The sequence below is a fragment of the Heptranchias perlo genome, chromosome 22 (genome assembly GCF_035084215.1).
Source record: "Heptranchias perlo isolate sHepPer1 chromosome 22, sHepPer1.hap1, whole genome shotgun sequence".
NCBI classification, from domain to species: domain Eukaryota; kingdom Metazoa; phylum Chordata; class Chondrichthyes; order Hexanchiformes; family Hexanchidae; genus Heptranchias; species Heptranchias perlo.
Genome location: NC_090346.1, coordinates 37940252 through 37964123, shown reverse-complemented (window position 1 = coordinate 37964123; position 23872 = coordinate 37940252). Strand labels below are relative to the sequence as shown.

The following is a 23872-nucleotide window of genomic DNA, read 5'->3' as shown; positions in this document are numbered from 1 at the left end:
AAGGACCTTAAAGAAGAAAGGAAGATTAGAGAGGCCAGTCTACATCAAAAGTGGGTGTTCTTAGTAGTGGGTGGTGATGGTGGTTTTGAAGGGGACAGGGACAGTGCCAAAGAAAAGGGTGTATTTCACACAAAGAGTAATCAACACACAGTACAGACTTCTGGATATGGTGGTGGGGATGAAAACCCCGGAATCATTTAAGTAGTATAGTTGGATGCAGTGATGAGGGAACTATAGGGTCTTTCTGAATGGATGAGCTTGAGGGGCCAAATGGCCACCTTCATCTATCTTACGATATAAATCATGCTTCGACTCTAGTACACAGGGATGATTATATGAAATGTGCAACTGCAAACGCTGACCCCCATGGAGTTCAGCAAAACTATGGCAAAAGTACCTGGAAGCACGTGCTTGGCCAGGGACGGAATGAATGGACTACAGCTCCCGTGATGCACCACGCCGTCGCCCTGCGCGGTGTGCGATGGGAGCGAGTGGACTACAGCTCCCGCGATGCTTTGCGGGCACCTTCCTCCTCCTCCTCCTCCTCCGGCGAAGTGCGAGCGGTCGTTGCCGGGCGCTGTCTCTCCTGAATCTGGAAGGGCCCGGGTTAATGCGGGGTGACTGAGAGCAGCGGCCGGTCCCCGGGAGATACAAGCTCGCCCGCCCCTGCACAAGATGAGCGGCACGATGGAGCGGTGCGCCCCCCCGGCCCCGGCCCTGCTCACCCTGGCGCTGCTCGCCGCAGCTTCACCGGGAGACCTGGAGGCGGATGGAGGCTGGTGAGAGACGGAGACTGCGCTTCCTGTTCTGTTCATGTTGGGTCGAGAGTCACTCGGTGCGGGGAGCGGATGGTTAATGGGAGGAGCCATGGAGAACACCTTACAACCCATGGCATAAAAACAGAAAATGCTGGAAAAGCTCAGCACCGTCAGGCGGCATCTGTGAGGAAAGAAACGGATTGTAAACAATTTTACCACACCAAGTTATAGTCCAGCAATTTTATTTTAAATTCACAAGCTTTCGGAGGCTTCCTCCTTCCTCAGGTGAACGATGTGAAAGAAACGGAGTTAGCGAAGACCTTTGGTCAGAACTGGAAGATGTTAAAGAGCTAAAGTTTTTAAGCAAGTGCAGAGCCGGGGAAAGGGTAGAGGGAAAGGGGGGGGGGTAGAGCAGGGGAAAGGGTAGAGGGAAAGGGGGGGGGGTAGAGCAGGGGAAAGGGTAGAGGGGAAGGGGGGGGTAGAGCTGGGGAAAGGGGGTTGGGGGTAGAGCCGGGGAAAGGGTAGAGGGGAAAGGGGGTTGGGGGTGGAAAGGACAAAAGGGAAGGTCTGTGATCTCCCCAAGACCAAACGCAGATTGGGTGACCGCTTTGCTGAACACCTCCGCTCTGTCCGCAAGCGTGACCCTGACCTGCCGGTCACTTGCCATTTTAATTCCCCGTCCCACTCAAACTTTGATCTCCCTGTCCACGGCCCCTTACACTGTTCCAATGAAGCTCAACGTAAGCTCAGTGAACAGCACCTCATCTTTCGTTTAGGCACTTTACTCAGACTCAATATTGATTTCAATTACTTCAGATCATAACCACTATTCCCATTTTTTCGGACAGCAAATGCTGGTAATGGTTCTGCTGTTGCCATTTACAGCTACTCTAGACTGATATTTTGTTTCTTTACTTGTCCCATTACCACCCTCCTAGTCTTGCACCATCATCCCTTTTGTTATTTAATCACTCCTGCCCTCTACCCTATCACAGACCTTCCCTTTTGTTCTTTCCTCCCCCTGCCTTTCCCTGGCTCTGTACTTAATTAAAAACTTAACTCTAACATCTTCCAGTTCTGACAAGGGGTCTTCGGCCTGAAACGTTAACTCTGTTTCTTTCACCACAAATGCTGCCTCACATGCTGAGCTTTTCCAGCATTTTCTGTTTTTATTTCAGATTTCCAGCATCTGCAGTATTTTGCTTTTGATAGCCCATGGCATGGCTGGTCTGGGAACATCAGTGATAAAAGTTGCAAGAAGTTGTCTTCCCCACATGGATCTATCCTTGGCCCCCTCCTATTTCTCATCTACATGCTGCCCAGCGGCAACATCATCTGAAAACATGACGTCAGGTATGCTGACGACACCCAGCTCTACCTCACCACCACCTCTCTCAACCCCTCCGCTGCCTCTGATTGTCCGACATCCAGTATTGGGATGAGCAGAGATTTCCTCCAATTAAATATTGGGAAGACTGAAGCCATTGTCTTTGGTCCCCGCCACAAACTCTGTTCCCTAGCCACCGACTCCATCTCTCTCCCTGGCCACTGTGTGAGGCTCAACCAGACTGTTTGCAACCTTGGAGTCCTGTTTGAGCCTGAGCTGAGCTTCCGACCACATATCCGCTCCATCACCAAGATCGCCGACTTCCACCAACATAACATCATCTGCCCCTGCCTCAGCTCATCTGCTGCTGAAACCCTCAGTTATGCCTCCAAATTCGCCTATTCCAATGCTGTCCAGGCCGGCCTCCCACCTTGCACCCACCATAAACTTGAGCCCATCCATAACTCTGCTGCCCATATCCTAACTCGCACCAAGTCCCATTCATCCATAGCCCCTGTGCTCGTGGATCTACATTGGCTCCCGGTGTGGGAACACCTCAATTTTAAAATTCTCATCCTTGTTTTAAAATCCCTCCATGACCTCGCCCCTCCTTATCTCTGTAACCTGCTCCAGCCCTACAACCCTCCGAGATCTCAGTGCTCCAATTCTGGCCTCTTGCGCATCCCTGATTTTCATCGCTCCGTTATTGGCAGCCGAGCCTTCAGCAGCCTAGGCTCTGAGCTCTGGAATTCCCTTTCTAAACCTGTCTGTCCCTCTCTACCTCTTCTCCTTTAAGACACTCCTTAAAACCTACCTCTTTGCCCAAGCTTTTGTTCACCTGCCCTAATATCTTCTTATGTGGCCCGGTGTCGAATTTTGTTTGATAACGCTCCTGTGAAGCACCTTGGGATGTTTTACCATGTTAAAGGCGCTATATAAATGCAAGTTGTTGTTATAGTACCACATTAGGTAAGAAAGCTGTCAGGATCAGAGAATTGTGATTGCTGCGATTCAAGATCAAGCAGTAATACTGACAGACCCATTTAACCATATGGAATTATGTTTATTGTTAACAGATTAAAATAGGTCACATTTTTATACCAAAATGAGTGAAATTCACTCCTAATAAATGCAATTTTACAGGTGAGTAATTAAAATTGGAGGAACAGAGATATAGGATGCGGATACATTTTACTTTGGGAAATATGTGTTAACTGGTGAGTTTTTAAATGGAGTAGAGGAGCAGTGAAACCTTGGTGTGCTGATATACAGATTCATAAAGGTGACAGCGCAAGTAGATATGACCATAAAAAGGACAAATAACATGTGAAACAACGGATGGGAAAAGATCACCTGCCACGCCTGCTCCATCTAGGCATAGTGCAGCCACGTACACCATTGACACCTTCCACCCTCCCCAACATCAGTGGAAGTGGTGGAAAAACTCCCAACGAGTTCCTTTCCAACAACTTGCATTTATACAGCACCTTTAATGTAGGTGAGTTTTAAAGAGGGTCTTAAAGGAGGAGAGGGAGGTGGCGAGGCAGAGAGGTTCAAGGAGGGAATTACAGTGTGTGGGGCATAGGTGGCTGAAGTCACAGCCACCATTGGTTGGCGAAGGAAGGGGATGCACAAGAGGCCAGAGCCAGAGGAACAGAAAGTTTGTCCGGAGTAGGCTTGTGGGGCTGGAGGAGGTTTAGATGAGTTGAAGTTTATGGAGGGTGGAAGATGGGAGGCCAGCCAGGAAAGCATTGGAATTGTCGAATCTGGAGGTGAAAAAGGTGTGGATGAGCATTTCAGCATTGGGTTATGTTATGGAGGTAGAAGACTTTGTAGAGGAAAAGGAGATTTGAGATGGAGTGCAAGGACAGAAGAGTCAAAGGTAGGTTTTTTGAGGGGAGTGATGATGGCAGTTTTGAAAGGGAGTGGTGCAGTAAGTGAGAGGGAACCATTTGCAATTACACCTAACATGGGGGCTGGGTAGGAAATTGGTCAGCAGTTTAGTGGGAATGGAGTTAATGTAGCAGGAGCTGGGAAAGAGTATGAGGGGTCAGCTTAGATTATGCACTCAAGTCTCTGGAGTGGGACTTGAACCCAAAACCTTCTGACTCAGAGGCAAGAGTGCTACCACTGAGCCAAGGAATGCATAGTGACATGCCTACTGCACGGCTCCAGTGTCAACTTCAAATAAAAAAAAAACATTATCTCTGCAGGAGATTTTCTTCCCCCCCCCACTTTTTTTCACTTATGCATCGTTGTAAATTTATTCCACGTGTTTCCTGCTCTCCACCTACAGCCACCTTCTGTGAATACACCAGCCAAGTCTCCATGAGCTGATTTTAATAATAGGTTCTGCAAATATTGAATACTTCACTCTCACTGTTTACAACATTATCAGAACTACCTGATTGAATTACTGCCTGTAATTCCTTGCCAGTTGTCTATTATGCAATTGGCATAATAAATACTAAACATTTGATAAACCAGAGACATGCTGCTAACAAATCCTCGCTGAAAGACAGACCAGTTTGAACATAAGAACATAAGAAATTGGAGCAGGAGTAGGCCAATCGGCCCCTCGAGCCTGCTCCGCCATTCAATAAGATCATGGCTGATCTGATCCCAACCACAAATCTAAAGAACACAAGAAGTCGGAGCAGGACCCGGCCACATAGCCCCTGGGCCCTCTCCGCCACCCACAGGGCATTGACCGATCCGAACTCAGCTTCATGTCCAATTTCCTGCCCGCTCCCCATAACCCCTAATTCCCTTTACTTCTAGGAAACTGTCTATTTCTGTTTTAAATTTATCTAATGATGTAGCTTCCACAGCTTCCTGGGGCAGCAAATTCCACAGACCGACCACCCTCTGAGTGAAGAAGTTTCTCCTCATCTCAGTTTTGATATCGTATAGTTTTGGGTCAGTCAGCTCCTATCTCAGTCTCGTAATGAAAGCTTCCGTGCAGTATTCGTTAATGGTCAGTAAGGCAAATTTTGCACATATATATTTAGATTATATATATGTATGCTACTTGATGGGCAAAGCATTCAATGTACAATTTATGTCCTGATTGGGGTTACCAAATACCTCACAAACTCCATGGCTACAACCTGCTCACTCATGTAGTAAATTTTCATATTCATCAATTTGCCATTGTATATTCTCTTTAAATCATGTGTAGTATAAATATAATAGAGGCGAGTTTGGATTTATTATGTTAATTTTATTTTAGTATGTTGTAGTTGTAAAGTGAACTGTAATACCCTACGGCTTTGTGAAGCAGTTTTCACCTCTCCAGAAGATTTTGTCTGTCACTTTGAAATGGTCATTAACAATGATTTAAAGTTAGAAATTATGAGCAAGTGTAACTAGTGGCTGTGTACTTTCATCAGTGTCTTGAAGTTAGTTTGAAATGTTCTGTTCTTGTGATTAATAGCTTGCTAACACTGGCATTGCTAATGTCTGTTCATTTAGAGGAACAAACTGTTACGGTTCCTTTCTGAACTGTCAATTTTAAACACAATATTTTTACAGTACCTGTGAGTCACAGTGATAGAAATGTAGACTAGTGCTCTGGCAGATTATAATGGTGCTTTGGGAACCTTGCCTGTGGCAATTCAGGAAACTGAATTGATTATAGGAAAATAGTCCCGTCCCAAAGCTGAATAAATTCTACAAATACAGTTCCATAAAATAACTAAAACATATTCGGTGGTCTGTATGTCCATGTGAGTGGTAGAAATATTTTTACTATATGGTGTAGATAATTAAATATTTGGCAGTGAGTTAAATGGCCCAAATTTAGTTTTGAGGTTCAGATGTCGCTTGGAAACCACTCAGTTTGATGTTCTTCGTGTCTAAAGAAGGAAAGAAAAACTTGCATTTATACAACGCTTTTCATGTCCTGAGGATGTCCCAAAGTGCTTCACAGTTAATTAATTACTTTTGAAGTGAAGTCACTGTTGTTTTGTTCTGCAAACCCAGATCAAATTACAGCCTTGTAGCTCCCTTCTGGATATCTGTTGCTGATTTGCTGTTTTGAATGTTTTAATCACGTTTGCCAATCATAATGTACGATATCTTGGAACCAACATTTCTGCACCTCATTTTTGCAGGCACACAGACCACTCCAAGCAGATGGTTGGCAAAGGGCCCTGCAACGTGGAAGTGAAAGACTCTTTGACTTATTCTGAATTTATTCATCGGTAAGTACAGCATGCCTTGCAATCCTCTTGGAGTTTGGAGTAGATCTCGCCTGAGCACAGTCCCATTATCAAATCTGTTTCATCTGCTCCAAGCACCTCCACCTTAAAGGCCCAGAAGGCGCATCTACAATGTACACCATGATTGTAGCGCAGAAGTTCCAGGAAATTGTGGCTTGAGTGACTTACGCCAGTTTATAATTTCCTGGGACTTTTGTGCCGCTCCGCCGTTGCCCCTCGTCAAAAACAGAAACAGATTATCATAGCTCCACCCCATTGAAATCTATGGCTATCACAAAAGTGCCACATTTAAGCCATTCTTCACCCCGCTGCCACTTAGACTGAAAATTAATGGCTCTGGAGACCTGGCAGCAGCCTGATTTATGAACTTGTATCTGAGGAAGCGGGTTGTTTTATTTTGCAGGGGTTGGGAGTCTTTGTGGAGCTCGGCACAGATCACACACCAATTCTTGCCTATTGACCCAAATTAGCCTGTAATTATTGGGAAGCAATCTACAGGCCGGATTTTTCCTTTGATCAATACAGAGCTATCGTCTTGGGAAGTAGCATGATCCTCTGCGAGATATATTCACATCTCCTGATTCCGTGAATCCAAGCAAAACCCTAATTGCAAGACAGTCACTTTTATGCTAGCGGCCACTTAAAAAAAACTGCCCTGAAAGAGACCATAGCCATTTGTTACATGACCTGACGTGCAGACAAGAGATATCTGAAATTAAAAGTCTGCACAAATAAAGAATTGTGTTTATTAATGAGGAATTGAGGTTCTAGTCCAAACAAGGTCCTCTGAAAATAGAAAAAAAATTAGAAATGTTATTATAAGTTTCTGGATATTGGGACTGGCCTCTCGCACCATTAGAGGTGGGATCAATACATTGGCCATTGATTTCTGATTCTGATTCGCTGCTGTGCATGTTGTGACATATTCTAATTAGAAAAGTTTGGCATAGATTTGCCACTGGAGGATCCAACTTATGGCCTTTGTCGCAATATCTCCGTTGCAGCGAATTCCAGGCCTTTGTTTGCTCTCTTCTGATCTGGGAATGCTCAAACATTGTAGCTAAAGCTGGGAACAGGGATGAGGAATTGAAGTAGGAGAACCATTTTTATATGTGAAATGGGCAAAAGGGCCATGTGGGGCCCTTGAGCTATTTGTGTTTGTATTTCTCGTGTCCTGGTTTATCATGTTTGAATTTTGTGGCCTACAGGTTTGAAAATGGTTGTTCTTGGCACTGCTGCCTCATTGATGGGTAAATACCAAATGAGAAGATCAAGCTCAGTTAGTATTAAAACTTCTTTTAAAATGCAAATTAATGGGAGCATGGATTTAAACTTTATGTGGCCCCCCCACCCCACTTCCCGACTTCATGGTACGCACTTAGCAGCCAATGATGACAAAAAGTTTGGATATTCCAATTCTAAAGTAAAATATAGAATGTCCTTGTTTTACAGGTATGCATATTCGAAGCCAGTGATTATCCGAGGAATCACACAGAATGAGGTGAATGACCCTTGATGTTGTGCTGTTTTCTGTCCAAACTTAACTGAGTGAGAAGAAATCTTGCTGCATCTTGTACTCGAGTGCATTTCATGTTTGATAGATATTTGCTTTGAACACACATGCACACAAACCAAAGCCAGCCCAATACCCCAGACACCTGCTGACTGTTGCTGTGCTAAACAAAACAAAAATCTAATTGTACTCTGCTGTTGAGTGGAAGCACAGTTGTGCACTGGATACCAGGGCTGTAATTTAATCTCGTGCTCAAGTTTTAATCTCGTACTCAAGCTTCAGTCATGTGGTTCATGATGTAATTTGCACTCATCATTTAAATTATAGTCTTATTATTCACTCCAAGCCAATCCATTATTCCACTCGTCATGTGATGTCAAAATATAGGGATGTCATAGCAGCTATTAGTGTCAGATACCACGACTGGAAACAATGAAATGCTAAACCCTCTCTGAAAGCTATACTGTGACCTGGCATTTTGTGTGTTTGTATTTTACAGCAATTCCGGGCGCTCTGCTCAAAACAAAGTCTCCTGCAGGAGTTTGGAAATCGGCTGGTGAGACTAAGCACCGCAAACACCTACTCCTATCAGAAAGGTACACATGCTTTGAGTAAACACATTCCATACCCCTTTGTAGGCTAAATATAATTCTAACCTTGCGCCCTTAGTTTCTCCAGTGAATGAGTTCAATGTATTTTGCTTACATCTCCCTTTTATTTTATATTTTTAGAAGCTTTTGGCCCATCATGCTTGTGTCAGCTCTTTGCCAGAGCAACCCAAAACTGATCTCACTGCCCCACTCTCTCCCCATAGCCCTGTATCTTCCTCTGCTTCAAATATTTATCCAATTTTCCTTTGAAACACACTATGGTCTCTATTTATAAAAACCAAAATGCTGTTAGTCAATTTTATGACTTTATGTACCTGTACTCGCACTTTTTGGGAATTATATATTTGAACCCCCTAGCTGTCTCTGTTCATCCATACCCGTCGTCATCTTTCCATTAAGTGTGTACTCCCATTCCTTCCTTTTCCTTCCGACGTGTATTACCTCTCACTTATCCACATTCATTTGTATCTTCCACCTATCTCCCCATTCTGCTAGCCCATGTCTTCTTGAAGTCTTTTACAGTTCTCTTCATTCTTTGGCAAACACACACCGTTTTCTTACTGAATTTATTGAAAGTGTAAATGTGAAACATCAAGGTTGGAACAATTTTTGTGGCCTCCCAGGTTCCAACTGCTAATCAACCTCACACACCTGTCTGGCTGCTATAATATATGGGCCCATTAGTGATTCACCAGTGAATCAAGGAGCTGCTTACTATGAAATAAATGTAAACAGATATATATCAACCCAATGCTTTTCTAGTATTTTCTTTTCTTCCCTCCCAAAATGCAAGCAATATTGTAAGTTTAAAAATTGAGGATGAATAGACTATCTGCATCTGTCGTGGAAATCAGTATAACAGAAGCGAAAGCACACTTGTGTCTTCTCCCTTGGCTCTTACCCCCCCACTCAGCGTATCTGGTGGACCTGCTTTATTTCCCCTACTTGGATCCTGTCCCGAGCACAGAGCCTACCTAATTTAAGAAGATTGGGGAGATGACCCTAAGTCACCACCACTCTGGGCCTGTGCATTAATACTCCAGGTGATGCAGCATACTCTCCTTTGTAACTGTTCTTTCTCTGCACTGGCATGTCTGTAACTAAATAGTTTCCCTTCTCTTCCTCACAGTTGATGTTCCTTTTAAAGAATATGTTGAGCACATGATGAAGCCTCAGTCTTTGGATTCTTTGGGTAGTGGTGAGTTATTTTTCTCCAAGTTTTGATCATGTAACTCTAACTAAAACATTATTGATTCCAAAAGCCGTCACTTCATACACACGAAGACCAAGAGGTACACAGCAGAAACAACAGACAAAGAAAGAATAATGGGTCAAAACGTAGTGTCCTCAGAGCTTTCTGTTCAAACAGGAGGTTCCTGCACTTTGACTCAAATCATATTTTCAAATTAATACATCACGTCAGTTCCAGTTCCAGAATTATTATTTAAACTTTGGACACTGAGTGAATCAATAACAAAAGAGAGTTCACATCTGGTACCATAACAACTTACCTCAAAACTCACTTTTAACGAGACCCATTTCAAATGAAGATGTAAATAGAGAAAAACTTTTTTTTTGTATCACATTGGGCTATGCACAACTTTTGACCTGGTTACCTGCTTCCGAGCCTTCATCAATGCACTCTCCTCTGTGGGGAGGCACTTGAGCTCCCCAAGACAACATGGCCAAGATCAGGCCGCATTGGTACGGGGGAAACTGAATCTGCGTTCCACCAGTGTGGTGCTACAGTGTGTAGGTCTCCAGCATACTGCACCACCTATTAAAGATGAGCATATTGTTAACTAGTGTGTTCCCCACGAAGCCCCTTATTGTAACATGTGATTACAGTGGGACAGTAGTGAGCGCGGTGATCGGGGCCTGCGCTCACGAGCTGTTTAAATAGTATTCATGATGCTTCCTGTTTGAACAGATACATTGTACTTCTTTGGAGATAACAATTTCACAGAGTGGGACTCGCTCTTCAGAACATACATCCAGCCTCCATACCAGCTACCTTGTACCAAAGGAGCTTATAGCTTTGGGATAGCAGGTAAGTCCATAGCTTCTGCACTGCTGGATCTGAACAAGACAAGCCCATTGCCGATAGATTATTTTTATAGCATGTGTAATATTGCATATGTGCAAGCCAAAAAATATACTTAATAATACAGTGGCCAGAACAGAGGGATGTGGCAAGCAGAATGGCTTAGATGGAGTAGTAAACCTGGATATAGTTTATTCTGGACTGACTTCAAATTGGTTCAAATATGAAACCTACCTTGTATTGGGAAGGCCACACGCCCAAGACAGCATGAACGGGAGCAGCAAGGCTGTGAGATTGAAGCCTGCAGGAATGGGTGCAGCAAAGCCATGGAGTTCAAACCAATGGTGGAGAAGAGAGAGCAGGGTCACTGAATCAGAGCCAATTGTGGGTGTCAGAACAGAGACCACAGGGTCTGAGCCATTAGGCACAGGAAGAGCAAGGTCTAGGCTGGTAAAGTGAGCAGCAAAGCAACAAGACAGGTAACGACAACAGCAACCTGCATTTATATAGCCCCTTTAACATAGTAAAACATCCCAAGGTGCTTCGCAGTAGCGTAATAAAACAAAATTTGACACCAAGCCACATAATGTTAGAATAACATTATAAGAGATTAAAATATGAACTTTTCAAATTTAAAATCAAGCAGTGTACCTGCAGTAACACAGAAAGCTATGCTGGGAGCATGTGTCAGACAATGAAACCTGAATTGAAGCAGGGATGTGCACAAGATTGGTGCATGCTCAATAGACATATTTCAGTCTTTTACTAATCTCGAGAGATCAGGAGTGGCCAGTGACGATGTAGCTGATTACAAGAGACAATACTACAAGGGCTGGTTGAAGCAAGAACCAAATGGCCTACTGGACATTTCCAGCCTGCTTTAACCTCTGGTAGTAGTTTTGACTGGGACACCACATATACGGAAGGCCAATCTTTGCTATTTAAACAGGGAGATGTAGTGGAGACCCAGTGCCTTCATAAAGGGAGGGTGGGAAAATCAGAGGGAAGAATTATCTTGGGCTGCTCTTGCTAACCTGGAAGCTGGTTTCAGAGCATCGCAGATAGAAACCTGGGAGCAGGTTGCTTGACTGCATGCCGATGGTATGTGAAAACCAAGGAGTCACAGAGAAAATAAGGAAGGAGTCTCTTAATGACAAAAAGGCCTAATTACTTATGAAAATTATTTTAATCCTAGCCTCAATTAAAGGACTAATTTTATCCTGGGGGTGGGGGGGGGTTGGGAATTCATATTCGGTCATATTCTGCCTTCGTTACCAAGCATATCCATAAAGGGTATGAAGAATGCACATTAAAATCTGTGCTATCTGGGTCAGCATGCATGGGTTTATTGATGAACTTGTTCTCATCCTCTTGATTGTATATAATTTGGAATGGAATGAAGGAAAAACTTTAAAGTGTTTTGTTTTTTTGGGGGGTGTTGACTTTTAGGTGTAGGTACAGGAGTGCCATTCCACTGGCATGGAGCGGGATATTCCGAGGTTATATACGGACGAAAGGTGAGAAATTCAGTCCTCTATGGAATTCACTACCTGCAGAAGCAGATTCTTCATAAGCATTATTAGGAATAGAATCACAGACTCATACAGCAAAGAAGGAGGCCATTCGTCCCATTGTGCCTGTGCTGGCTCTTTGAAAGAGCTATCCAATTAGTCCTATTCCCCTACTCTTTCCCCATAGCCCTGCAGATTTTTCCTTTTCAAGTATTTATCCAATTCCCATTTGAAAGTTACTATTAAATCTGCTTTCACTGCCCTTTCAGACAGTACCTTCCAGATCATGACTCGTTGGGTTTAAAAAAAAAACAACTCATCTCCCTTCTGGTTCTTTTGCCAATTATCTTAAATCTGTGTCCTCTGTTTACCAACCCTCCTGCCAATAAACAATAAGTTTATCCTCATTTACTCTATCAAAACCCCTCATAGGGAGGGAATAGGGAGAGTGATATCGAAATGTGCTGATGATGGAGATTTGGCAACAGCCAGAGGGACTGGAAAAGACTTCAGGAGGACATAGACAGGTTAGCAGAATGGGCTGGCAGGTGACAGATGCAATTTATTACAGAGAAATGTCAGGTGATGCATTTTGGGAGGAAAAACAAGGATTGGGAGTGTACACTCAATGGAAAGATGTTGAAGGGTGTGAAGGAACTGACAGAGCTAGGGTTCAAATGCTTAATTTCTTGAACGTGCCTGTGCAGGTATGTAAAGACATAAAAAAGCTAATAGCATTTTGGGTTTTACATAGAGTACAAGATCAAAGAGGTTATGATAAATTTGTACACGGCAATGGTTAGGCCACTGTTGGATAACTGTATGCAGTTTTGGGTAGCCCATTATAGAAAGGACATTAAAGTCATAGAGAGTGTACAGCATAGTTTCAACCGGATGACACCAGGGTTGAGAAACTATAGTTTTGAGATACTTAGATTATTTCTGCAAGAGCAGAGATGCTGAGATTTAATAGAGGATTTTTAAATTATGAAGAGTTTTGGTAAAGAATGGGGAAAGATTATTTCTTCTGGTTGGAGAGTTAGTGACAAGGGGTCATTAGTTAAAAAGGAGAGAGATTAGGAGACATTTCCACGTGCAGAGCGTTGATAATGAGCATGAAATTCTTTGCCACAGGGAGCAATTGAAGCAGAGACCACTGCAGCTTTTAGATAAACATTTGAAGTAGAGGAAGATACAGAGCTATGGAGATAAATTGAGGCACTGGGATTAGTTTTAGTTTGCTTAAACAGCTGGCACAGACACGATGGGATGAATTGCCTCGTGCTATAAATTTCTATGGTTCTAACTTATTTTCAATCAGTGAAGTACATTTACAGAAAAGACCAATCAAAAGTTAATTTTTCAAAAAGGAAGAAATTCACTGATTATAAAGCAATTTGTTTCTGTTAGCTCTGTACAGCTAGTTCCACCCTAGTTGATGCACTGTAGTAAGTGATTATTCAATCTTGCTCCTGTATTCTCACCATATAATTTATGTAAAATTAGGTAATACGTATTAAAGAAAAAATTTGAACAGATGTCTGAGTGTATAGCACTTGCCTGGCATTTAAACTCATGGAATAAATTTTTAATTCTTTGGCTTTCTAGTTTCTCCTCCCCTCTCCCCACTTCTTTTGCCTTCCACGTTGAGAGTCCTTAATGATCAATCATGCGAGCTGTTACAGTCCCAAAGGCAATGTTGTGGTTGTTAGTGAGAGCTGTTAATAAATACTCTAAGGTGTGGCTTTATTCTCAAATATTTAACTGATGTCTCTAGAAAAAAAAATGTTTTTAAAATTGTTGAAATTTGCCAGTAATGCATCATATAAAGCTGAGTTGGGTCCTGTTGCCACCACAACATCATTTAATATTGGTTTATGGATAAGACTGAAATCTCATCCCATAATGTCTGTCAGATAGGTGTTTCAATAATTATGTTCAGCCACTTTTCCTGTTTGGCATAAATCTCTGTTGTATCTTTTCCATTGGTGTCACAGCTCCTATTGTGTCAAATGAGGATGTAATGTCTATATTTGACTAATAATTGTATGTTCCACATGGCCTGCTGATCACAAGCTGTGATGTTAGTGTTTCTGAGGCTCACATTCTGTTTCCAAGCTTCTGCTCCCTGCACCCCTGACTACTTATTCAGAGGGTTTGTCCTCTTTGTTGGGAGGCAGTTCACCAATGGGCTAATGATTCATTAGTCTTATATTGGTCAGCTTTTGTGATAAACAAGTGGATTCTTAAATAGACACTGTAGCAGTATATTTTTGTTTTTCAGAAAGTTCTACACTTTAGACCTACTGTTAGTGGAATGCCTGTAAATACTAATTTGTAAATACTCATGTTCTGAGTCAATCCATTTGTTCTAATTCCTTCTTAAATATTTTGGTCAGCGCTGGTTTCTTTACCCACCGGGAAAAATGCCAGAGTTTCACCCGAACAGGACAACCCTTTCATGGATGTTTGACACATACCCACATTTATCAGAGGTGGATAAACCAATGGAGTGCACCATACACCCAGGAGAGGTGAGCTAAAATAATGTACATTTTATACAACACATATATGGATAATTGGCAAGGATGACAACAAATACTTTCATTTATATATAGCCTTTAATGCAGAAAAAAAAATCCTAAGACATTTTACAGAGGTGCAAGGAAAAAATGGACGCCGTGCCAAAGGAGGAGATATTAAGAGGTGTTACAGAGGTGGGTTCTAAGGGTCTCAAAGGTGGAACGGGAGGGAATTCCAGAGTGTGGGGCCTAGGTGGCTGAGGAACTAAAAGTTTGGAGTGGGGAGGGGGGGTGGTGGGATTGTAAGGCTGGAGGTAGTTAGAGATCGGGAGGCCACAAAGATTTAAACACAAGGATGAGAATTTTAAATTGGAGGTGTTCAGGAACTGGGAACCAATGATTGAATATGGACAGCTGAGTTTTGGATGAGCTGCAGTTTATAGAGGGTGAAAGATGGGAGGCAAGGCTGGAGAACTTTAATAGTCAAGTCTGGAGGTGACAACAGCAGATGAGCTGACACAGGGGCGGAGACACGTAATGTTATGGAGATGGAAGTAGGCAGTGTTTGTGATAGAGAGGATATGGAACGGGAAACTCAGCTCAGTCAAATAGGATGCCAAGATTGCAAACAGCCTGGTTCATCCTGAAATAGTGACTGCGGAATGGGATGGAATTGATGGTATGGGTACAGAGTTTTTAGGGGTGCCAAAGATGGTGGCTTTGGTCTTACCAATGTAGGACAGAATCGGGTTCAGCTGTGATGCCTCTCTGGAGTTGAATGAACAGCCTAGGCGTACATAAAGAATGTCCATTTGGGCAAAGTACTAAATGAAACTTAACCTCAGCAAGAATCAGTGCCTTCAGAATAGTAGAAAATATATATATTTTTGAAAGACGAATGTAGCAGTGGGAGTATTACAGTTGGCCTTAGTGCACTTGGAAGGGTAAGTAGGGGAAAAAAAAATTGGTTGTAGGGTCCCTGCATCTGATTACTATCAATTGACCTCAGCTGGAAAATGCAAGTGTATGGACTTTGTGTAAACGGGATTGGGCTCGAGTGTAATGCCAGCCAGTCCCTACTGCATGATTGAATAGCCTACCACCATTAGTAGTTTAGGCTCACGCATAACAAATGGCCACTTGTGCAAGACATGGAACTGTACACTCCTGCATGAAAGAAATCAGGATTGGGATAAATAAATAAAGGCTTCAGGAGGAGATGATTACCTGTCTGTCACATGACCATATTGCTATCAAAAAATACAAACACAGAATTAGCCCATCTTACCGATGCCTTGTCTCAACCGGGATCTTGGGTTCATGTCACGCTACACGTTACCCTACCAGCGAACAAATGTTATCTGTTTTTAATATAACTGGTCAGTTGCTGTCTTTTCTATGTTTCTACCTCTCTATCTCTGTTTTTTTTTGTTTGTTGTTTTTTTTTTGGTGATTTGTATATTCTGTGAGACCTGGCAGGTAACACCTGTCTGTCTGCACACTGATTGCCTTGGCAACGGGCAGTTGAAAAAACTGTCTGTACTCACCAAGCATTGTTCTGTGAATTATAAATGCGATTTCATTTCGAGGATTTCATTTTCACATCGTTCACCTGACGAAGGAGGAAGCCTCCGAAAGCTTGTGAATTTAAAATAAAATTGCTGGACTATAACTTGGTGTTGTAAAATTGTTTACAATTGTCTACATTTGCACAAAGGTTAAAATTTCCTTACCCACTCAAGCTGTCAGAAGAATCAACAGATCTTTATCTTGGGCAATTAAACAATATTGTGAGTTCCCAGATGACTCCATGAGTTGATCTAGTGAGTACCCAAGCCCCACAGACTAGAAAGGTGTCATGTTTGATCCCTGGTCTGTGTTGAGTTAGTCAATCTCAGCCAGGGTACCAGAAGAAGCACAATTGGCCTCTGTGCCCCTGGTTTAGGGAACAAAAAATCAGGATGGTTCTTGCTCCTAATCACTATCCAGTAACGCTTGCTGTGCAAGTGCAAATCGGGAAGGGATTGGGCTTGGCCATGATGTTTCCACAGTCAGAAAGAGTTGACAAGGGTAATGCAGTAGATGTAATATATTTGGATTTTCATTGTAGACTCATGACTAAGGTCAGAGTGTGTGGAGTCAGGAGACAGGAAGCAGAATAGATAGCAAGCTGGCTACAAAACAGAGTAGGGGTTAAGGGTAGCTAATTAGACTGGCAAAAGGTGGGAAGTGGTGTTCCACAGTGATCGATGCTGGGACCACTGTTGTTCACAATTTAAAAATTTGCGGATGTCACCAAATTGGGGAGTGTAGTTAATACAAAGGGCCCTCGACCCCCCCAGGTTTTAAAGAGTCTATCTCACTGATTTCAATACTTAAAGGTTGACATCTCTGCTATACTGTATCTAGTGCACTGTGCCTAAAGCCCATCTCATTTATAGTGTGTCATATTCTGAGACCGTTTCAATGTTAGTTGAAACTTGTTCTTCCTGTTGCAGGTGCTGTATTTTCCAGATCGCTGGTGGCATGCAACCCTTAATATCGACACCAGTGTCTTCATTTCCACATTTTTAGGGTGACCTCAAAGAAAATTCATATAACTCACCCCAGCCATTTTCTTTCAAGCCTCTCTGTATCTACACTGCATTGAGAGATCATAAACTTTCTTCTAAATTAGCTACCCTGAATGGGTCTGGCAATGAACAAGACTGGAAAAGGCCATTGCAGTCCATCTAGCTGGGATTTGTTTGTAGGGTCAAATATGGTTATGAAGGAGCTTTCCCTAACCAAATATTTCTAAGAGTCTCTGCTCCTCCTTCCCTGTTTTTGGGGGGAGGGGGGGGGTGGGAAGAGGAAGAACTCATCTAAAATTTCCACAGGTCTGTGTTGCTCAGGGTGCTGTTTTGGGGCCGGCCAAATCCTTTGACCACTAGAGAATCCATTCAAGACCACTGTTTGAAGCAAAGCTGCTGCAGATGAACATAAAGGAGGCATGTGAAACACCAGAGACTTTTGAGAGATGTCAGCAGTATATACACGGATGGCATTGACTGAGTGAAAAAATTAGTATTAGTGTTTGGATTCCAACATAAAAATAGTAATTAAGTGGTAAACCAGAGGTGTCCAAACTATGGTCTACAAGCCCTGCCTCTCTCCTCTCCCCTCCCCCACCCCCCACCAGTAATTACTGCTGGTTGTATAGATAGTAACTAAATGATTCCCACTGTAAGTAGAGTTGTTGCAGGTATTATGCTGTCTCCTAGTTTGCTGCCGTGTGGTTACCACTCCACCACCTCCCGAAGAGAGAAGGTCATGCACAGGGGCACATGGTAGGATCCATTATAGGGAGGCATTTAAAAAAAGACAATAGAAAATAAAGCATGCCTTCAATTAGCAACAAGGGTAAATTTCACTTACATTATCCTGACAATATACTTCAACGAACCTTAAAAGACAAGCTGTTCTGGTGTTCTGTGCATTTATTAACGTTGAATGACTTGCATTGTGCCTTTTACTAGATTAGTAAAAAGGACCTCGACCATGAAATACAACTACACACAAATTTTTCAACTATCCAAAACCTGCCCCCTGTTCATATTCCAGGATACTGCACTCAGCACACCTCACCTATCAGTATTCAACACAAAATTATTTTTTAATAAATTCTCAAACTGAACCAACCCCATGTTGATTTCTGAGTTCACACCCTTATCATGATGAATTAGTGTTTTGTATTGTAATTGTTCAAAAGGAGCTCCAGGGCAATCAAAAAGTTTGAACACCCCTGGAATAAATAGTTGTAATATACACAGTGACATATTTATCTGCTAGACAAGTGACTGAAGCATCTGTAATTCATCAAATCAGTCATGTTATTACAGTAATCTCTGGAGGAAATCATATCTACATCAAGGAATAATTTACCAAGCCTACGTTCCCAGTGTGCAACTGCAATTGAAGGGAGCACAACTTGGAGATAAGACTACATCACTCTAGCACCAGTTCTCTGACCCAAACCACCTTTGACATTGACTCCTGAGGAGTGAAAAAATGACTGCATATTGTATTATGTTTACATGTTAATATCTCATTCCAGGAAAGATCAAATTTAAGTGTTCAGCTCCTAGTAACAGTGAGATGGTGAGGATGGGGAGAAATCACTATGTGTTAAGTAATTTGTCCCTAATCTATGATCCCTGCATTGCACAAATATGCCTGAGTGTCACTAGGAAGTTTTCAGGCATATGTTTTTAAAATGTTTTTCCCCTACTTATTAGTACTGAATGTTTTTGTCTTGTACTAATATTTGGCTAGCACTCTAGATGGCTTGAAATACTAGAGTCTGCCCTAACTGGAATCTGGTGCTCTTCAATAGTCAAATGAAACATTTCCATGGCACTTTTCAAAGGCCCCACTGTGTTGCCTTTATCTGCTGCTTTTGCATTTCAATTTCACACATTTCCAGGACACAAGGATGGGCACAATAGTGAACCAGCCAGATTCTGACGGACCATGGAGCCAGTTCTCAGACAGTCATGTAATCCACAGTCAGCCTCTCAGGCGAAAGATCGCAGGAAAAGTTAAGAAATGTTGTAATAAAGATGCATTGGACCACCCCAGTGAAAAATAAATGTTTGACTGTAAACATAGAAAGAAGCCTCCTCATTCTCAGAGGAAATTAAAAATGCCAAACCTATAGTGTCTTAAAGTAGTCTGAGAGCAAAGATTTATTTCAGTCCTTCTCTGTAAAGTTTCCTCTTTACCACTGAACTGGAGTCTAGACTCCTACCAATGCTGTTCTCTGTAACCATCTACAAGTGTGCCACTCCAGGCACAAGGATATAGCCTTTACTCTGCATTTTCCCTATCTCAGTAACATGAACCCACTGATAGGGAATTATGGGCAACATCTCATGTCATCACATTGGGGGCAGTACTGTATGACAGCAACTTATTGTACAAATGTATAGTAATTAACTCCAAATAGAATTACTGTTCTGCAAAAAGAGTACAAGTAAGGTAATAAATCTCACTAGTAAAAACTAGTGTGAACAAAATCCATATATCTTAGTATCTAAACATTCAGCAAATTAGGACTGAGTCTTACCCACCACCACCACCCAAATAGTATTTCACCAAGGTTTTCTAGCAACCCTATCTCAGTATTCCTTCAAGATGGAAGAGTAAAATCACATTATTCCATTTCTCATTCATACAGATCAACATTTGACTGCTTGATACCACAACATGTATCAAAACATGTCTGCAGCATCATTTGAGCCATGCTTCAGTCCACAGACTAAGGTGGAGTTTCAGCAGTTTGGCCACCCCCTGAGGACAGAGTTCTTCCCTGGCACATAGTCCCAACAGACCCAATGCAATTAGCCATCATGACTTGAAGAACCCAATTTTAAGTCTTACTAAATCCAACGTTGCTCCTATATCACTATGATTCACGATCGAAGTTACCAGTCTTGGAGATGAAAAGAACTGAAAAAAGTCTCTCTTGAATGCCTTAGTGAATGAGTATAGACCAGCTTCATCAGAAGTCTGGGAGGTTATCTGCCTGCCTGTAGCTGGGGATGATGGAAGGGACAGAAGAGATGAAAGCAAACCCAAAAGGGAGTAACTTTTTAAAAAAAATAATTTAGTACTTCTGATTCCAAATACATTCTTCACATACAAGAACAAAGAAAAAATCACAACATTAAACACAAATTAATACCTCCCAAGGACGTATAGAAGAAACTCCTGTTACTTTATTAGATCACATGGTTTTACTCTCTTCTAGTCAGATACTGATCAGGTAACATTGTCAATTAACAACTTCTGGAATTCATTACAGAATGTAAAACTTTCTAACCATTATGACTAGTCAACATACTGTTAAACAAACATTGACTCTAAGTCTTAGACATGTATTAAATCCGGTCCAGAAATAAGAGGATGGTTTTCCCTCAGACAGCTAATTAGATAAAAGTCTCAAATCCACAGCAAAAGGTGACTTTAAATGTGGCTGTCTTAGAAAGTTTACAAGTCTAGGATGCAATTCATGAAAGATTACATTTGGGCATGTTTGAATAGCTACAATGGTAGAGCAATGGACTGAGTTATTTTGTTCCATACTTAACAGGGATTCACACTCTAGATTCCTATGCAGACCAAGTTTCCTGGTCTTGGCCAAGTCATCTGAGGAACGCTATCCCCAGACAGTTTGATCAGCAGTCAGGACAGCATTCACAAAATTCGCTGTCCTCCTATCTGGACCATACATAGTGTTGGTGAACTGGGGTGGGGAAAGTGGGAAAGAGTGATGAGTTTGGGGATTTAATTGTTTTTTTTTTAAAAAAAAGTTAGGCAGCCTGTTCTGATTTGCAAAACATGCCCTTCCATGGTACAGAGCAATGCTGAGTGAATAAATTAACAAGTCAGACCAGTCACATTCTCCAGCGACAGGAGGACAGCAGAGTAATGATACACACTTTTTGAATTGACATTGGTGCAGTGGAGTATTCTCTGTACAGTTTGAGGTACACAAGAGTAAATTGAGCTATGCTTTAGATTGCATCCAACTCATCCTACATACAGTACAAACTAGCACAGTGCAGTGTGAACTATGATTTTCACAACTGTTTAATTCTGTGTCTATTCAATAAATCATACACAAAACACAAAGGAGATCTCTCAGCTGGCTGGAAACCAATAGATCAACCATTTAATCTTCAAAGTAAAACTGAACAGAAATCATAAAAGTTCCAAGTCTCCAGTCATTTTTACCCACACTAGATGGATTAAAACAAAAAGTGTACAATTACTATAAACAATTATCAACCAAAACCAAATAATACAACATGAAGCTGATATACAATTGCTCTATGAAGTTAGAATATCCCATTCAACACAAAGCAGGTACATAAGACAAGAGTAATTTCTTGTACTTTGAATTCCTGATCTTATTCAGGGATACCACACAGACAGACACTGGCCATGGATTAATCAGAGACCAACATTCCAGGGAGGCGGAAGCAAACCAAAGCCATTACATCCCAAGAGTGGATGCTTATAGATCATCTGTCTCCACCCCATCACTCCTTCAATGCAACTGGATATCACCAACGCTGAAACCCATAAATACTTTGGTGCGGTATATCACCACTATCCCCGTTTACAAGACCACTGATAAGCAGTTGGGCAGGAGGGGGAATAAGAGACATCTCAATATTGTCAGTTTTGGAGCTGAATAATTTACACACTAATCAAAATTCCAATTATTTATAATTTTGTTAACATAGTGAATACCTTCTTTAAAGGGACTTAACGCTTAAAGTGAGAATATTTCAATACTTGCATTCAGATGTGCCAGATATATTCTGATTTTCTGAAAAGTATCAAAAGGAAATCACCTGTTTACTAAGTGAAGTACTGATATAAAAGCACCTAAGACAGGGATCTCCTGGGCTGATATCACACTTCCTTTTTGAGAAACGTTTTAAGAAAGAAAAAAGCACTACATGGGGCAATTAATTAAGATTTTCAGTTTTCACCAACAGTTATCTTCCTACTTAAAAGAAGGATGGGCAAAGTCCAAAAAGACAGCTCACCACCACCTTCTCAAGGGCAGTTATGGATGGGCAATAAATGCTGGCCTTGCCAGCGACGCCCACATCCCATGAACGAATAAAAAAACATCCATGGAATGGGTTACACGTCTTTGAATTCCAAGTTTTTCTGCTTCAGAAATCTCTACTGTCTAGATACCAGTATTTAGTTACTGTGTAGGCATTTTATTCACATTTTCTGCAAGTGATTAACCTGTCCTTTCTAATGAACAAGTTACCCTGAATGGCTTATACTGGCCATGTTATTGTAGGCACGGATGAGTGTTGCTTTAATCTGCATCGGGAAAAGGGGACTGATCCTGAATCAAAGATCAAGTGGAGATTTAGCTGCTGATGTCATCTTTACCATGTGGTGCACTAACCAGATAATACACAATAGAAAGCCTTGGCCAGATACCTGGGAACAGGTATCTAATCCTTCTCAGTCCATCAGATTTGTTAACTCTCGGATGGGCAAGCAGACTCTGAACACAGCTAATCTAAAATGATCCACAGATACTTGCAAGAAACATTCTCCAATATCTAGTGAGGTCACAACATCTAGAAACTTAAACACAGGCTACTTGCTCTGTCCTTTGGGCTCCTGATCTATTACTGGCATGTCATGCAGGCATACATTGTACATTGATTAATTAAGGATCCATAGAAATTTCAGGAAAGAGGGAAACGAACCATTCTCATCCAACCCCGCAGGAGCCTGGTCATAGATTAGGGTGTGGCATACTTGCATTCAGATGTGCCAGATATATTCTGATTTTCTGAAAAGTATCAAAAGGAAATCACCTGAAGAGCAGCTCCAGAAAAGTCTCTGGTCCATCCCACACTCCCTACCTGTTGACACATACCACCTGTCTGGAGTGAGCCCAGGAGCAGTACTGAAAGCAGTCATAAATTCCACAGCCCGATCTACACTGTCCTCTTGAGATACACCAGCTGATAAGAGTAGTACTGACAGCGACCATGGAGAACTCTGCAGTCTAGATTCTTGCTGGTGAGCCAGCCTGCCAGCTGAAAGGCAAAGTATTATGGCAACAAGGCAATCTAATGGTGGAGGGGGGAAGTAAGGAGTGAAATAAGAACTGTGAATGAAACAATTTAAAATCTGTCCTCAAAAATGTAAATGCAGGACACAAATTACATGTTCAGTCATACAGGCTGCTTAAGTGCTCGATGTCAGGGACTTTCACTTCGCTAGGAGACCAGATACCAATATTTCACAATCTAAAAAGGAGAATGCACTCAATAGCCTACAGAACAGAACTCAATTATTCTTTATACATAAAGACAAAAATAGACAAAGAAACCAAAACTGTGTGAAAGAGACTACCCCCACTGCACCAAGCATTATTAAAGAGCCAGTAACACTTTAATAATTGTTCTAGGTTCAGATTTCCTGTGGCAAATGAGATTTATATACATGCACATAAAGAAACTTAAACACAAGCAAAATGATAAGTGTCCCTCAGGTACAGAGCCACAGGCGTCCCCTGTATATCGCCTTTCTCTCCCTCGCTCGGTCTCTGTGGCTTGCTCACTCTCACTCATCTGGTTAGTACAAGTCATCGAGTTGCCGCTGCAGTGCAAATGTGCAAGTCCTGATGGTGTTGAATCCAGTTCAGTAATCTTCCACCCAGCCATTTTCTGATATAAATGCATCAATTACCTCCTTCATGGCCAGATTTGGAATCAGCTGTTCTTGAGTCAAAGGGCTTCGAGTCACAGGGTCAAAATGTCCCACTCGCTG

At 42.0% G+C, this 23872-nt stretch overlaps 2 protein-coding genes and 1 long non-coding RNA gene across 8 annotated transcripts in view; 1 reads left to right on the top strand and 2 right to left on the bottom strand.

The window, feature by feature from the left end:
* Positions 1 to 811, bottom strand: part of LOC137340673 (uncharacterized) — a 35866-nt gene extending 35055 nt beyond the window's left edge. Inside the window, exon 1 of the long non-coding RNA XR_010966851.1 lies at positions 398 to 811. This is a non-coding gene — a long non-coding RNA (uncharacterized lncRNA). The remainder of the gene's footprint in view (positions 1 to 397) is intronic.
* jmjd8 (jumonji domain containing 8) lies at positions 523 to 19205 on the top strand. 3 transcript variants are annotated; one of them, XM_068003315.1, is made up of 9 exons: positions 523 to 779; positions 6201 to 6290; positions 7761 to 7809; positions 8321 to 8417; positions 9562 to 9630; positions 10363 to 10482; positions 11926 to 11993; positions 14387 to 14521; positions 17008 to 19205. In XM_068003315.1, exons 1-9 carry the CDS (start codon positions 676 to 678, stop codon positions 17086 to 17088), a joined length of 813 nt encoding a protein of 270 aa, XP_067859416.1. In that variant the 5' UTR covers positions 523 to 675; the 3' UTR covers positions 17089 to 19205. The 3 variants fall into 3 exon arrangements, with proteins under 3 accessions (XP_067859416.1, XP_067859417.1, XP_067859418.1); XM_068003317.1 differs by lacking the exon at positions 523 to 779 and adding an exon at positions 1920 to 2111; XM_068003316.1 differs by lacking the exon at positions 10363 to 10482.
* A 1041-nt stretch (positions 19206 to 20246) lies between these two features.
* stub1 (STIP1 homology and U-Box containing protein 1) overlaps positions 20247 to 23872 on the bottom strand; it is a 29772-nt gene continuing 26146 nt past the window's right edge. For all 4 annotated transcript variants that reach the window (XM_068003310.1, XM_068003312.1, XM_068003311.1 and 1 more), the window contains one exon: positions 20247 to 23869. In XM_068003310.1, coding sequence (XP_067859411.1) covers positions 23744 to 23869 — 126 coding nt within the window. In that variant the 3' untranslated portion in view covers positions 20247 to 23743. The remainder of the gene's footprint in view (positions 23870 to 23872) is intronic.

Bases quoted from the DNA above. Each gene is read 5' to 3' on its own strand.
- jmjd8 (XM_068003315.1), top strand. From the start codon at position 676: ATGAGCGGCACGATGGAGCGGTGCGCCCCCCCGGCCCCGGCCCTGCTC. The intron at 780-6,200 runs GTGAGAGACGGA...TCATTTTTGCAG, and splicing joins CTGGAGGCGGATGGAGGCTG to GCACACAGACCACTCCAAGC. The intron at 8,418-9,561 runs GTACACATGCTT...TCTTCCTCACAG, and splicing joins CACCTACTCCTATCAGAAAG to TTGATGTTCCTTTTAAAGAA.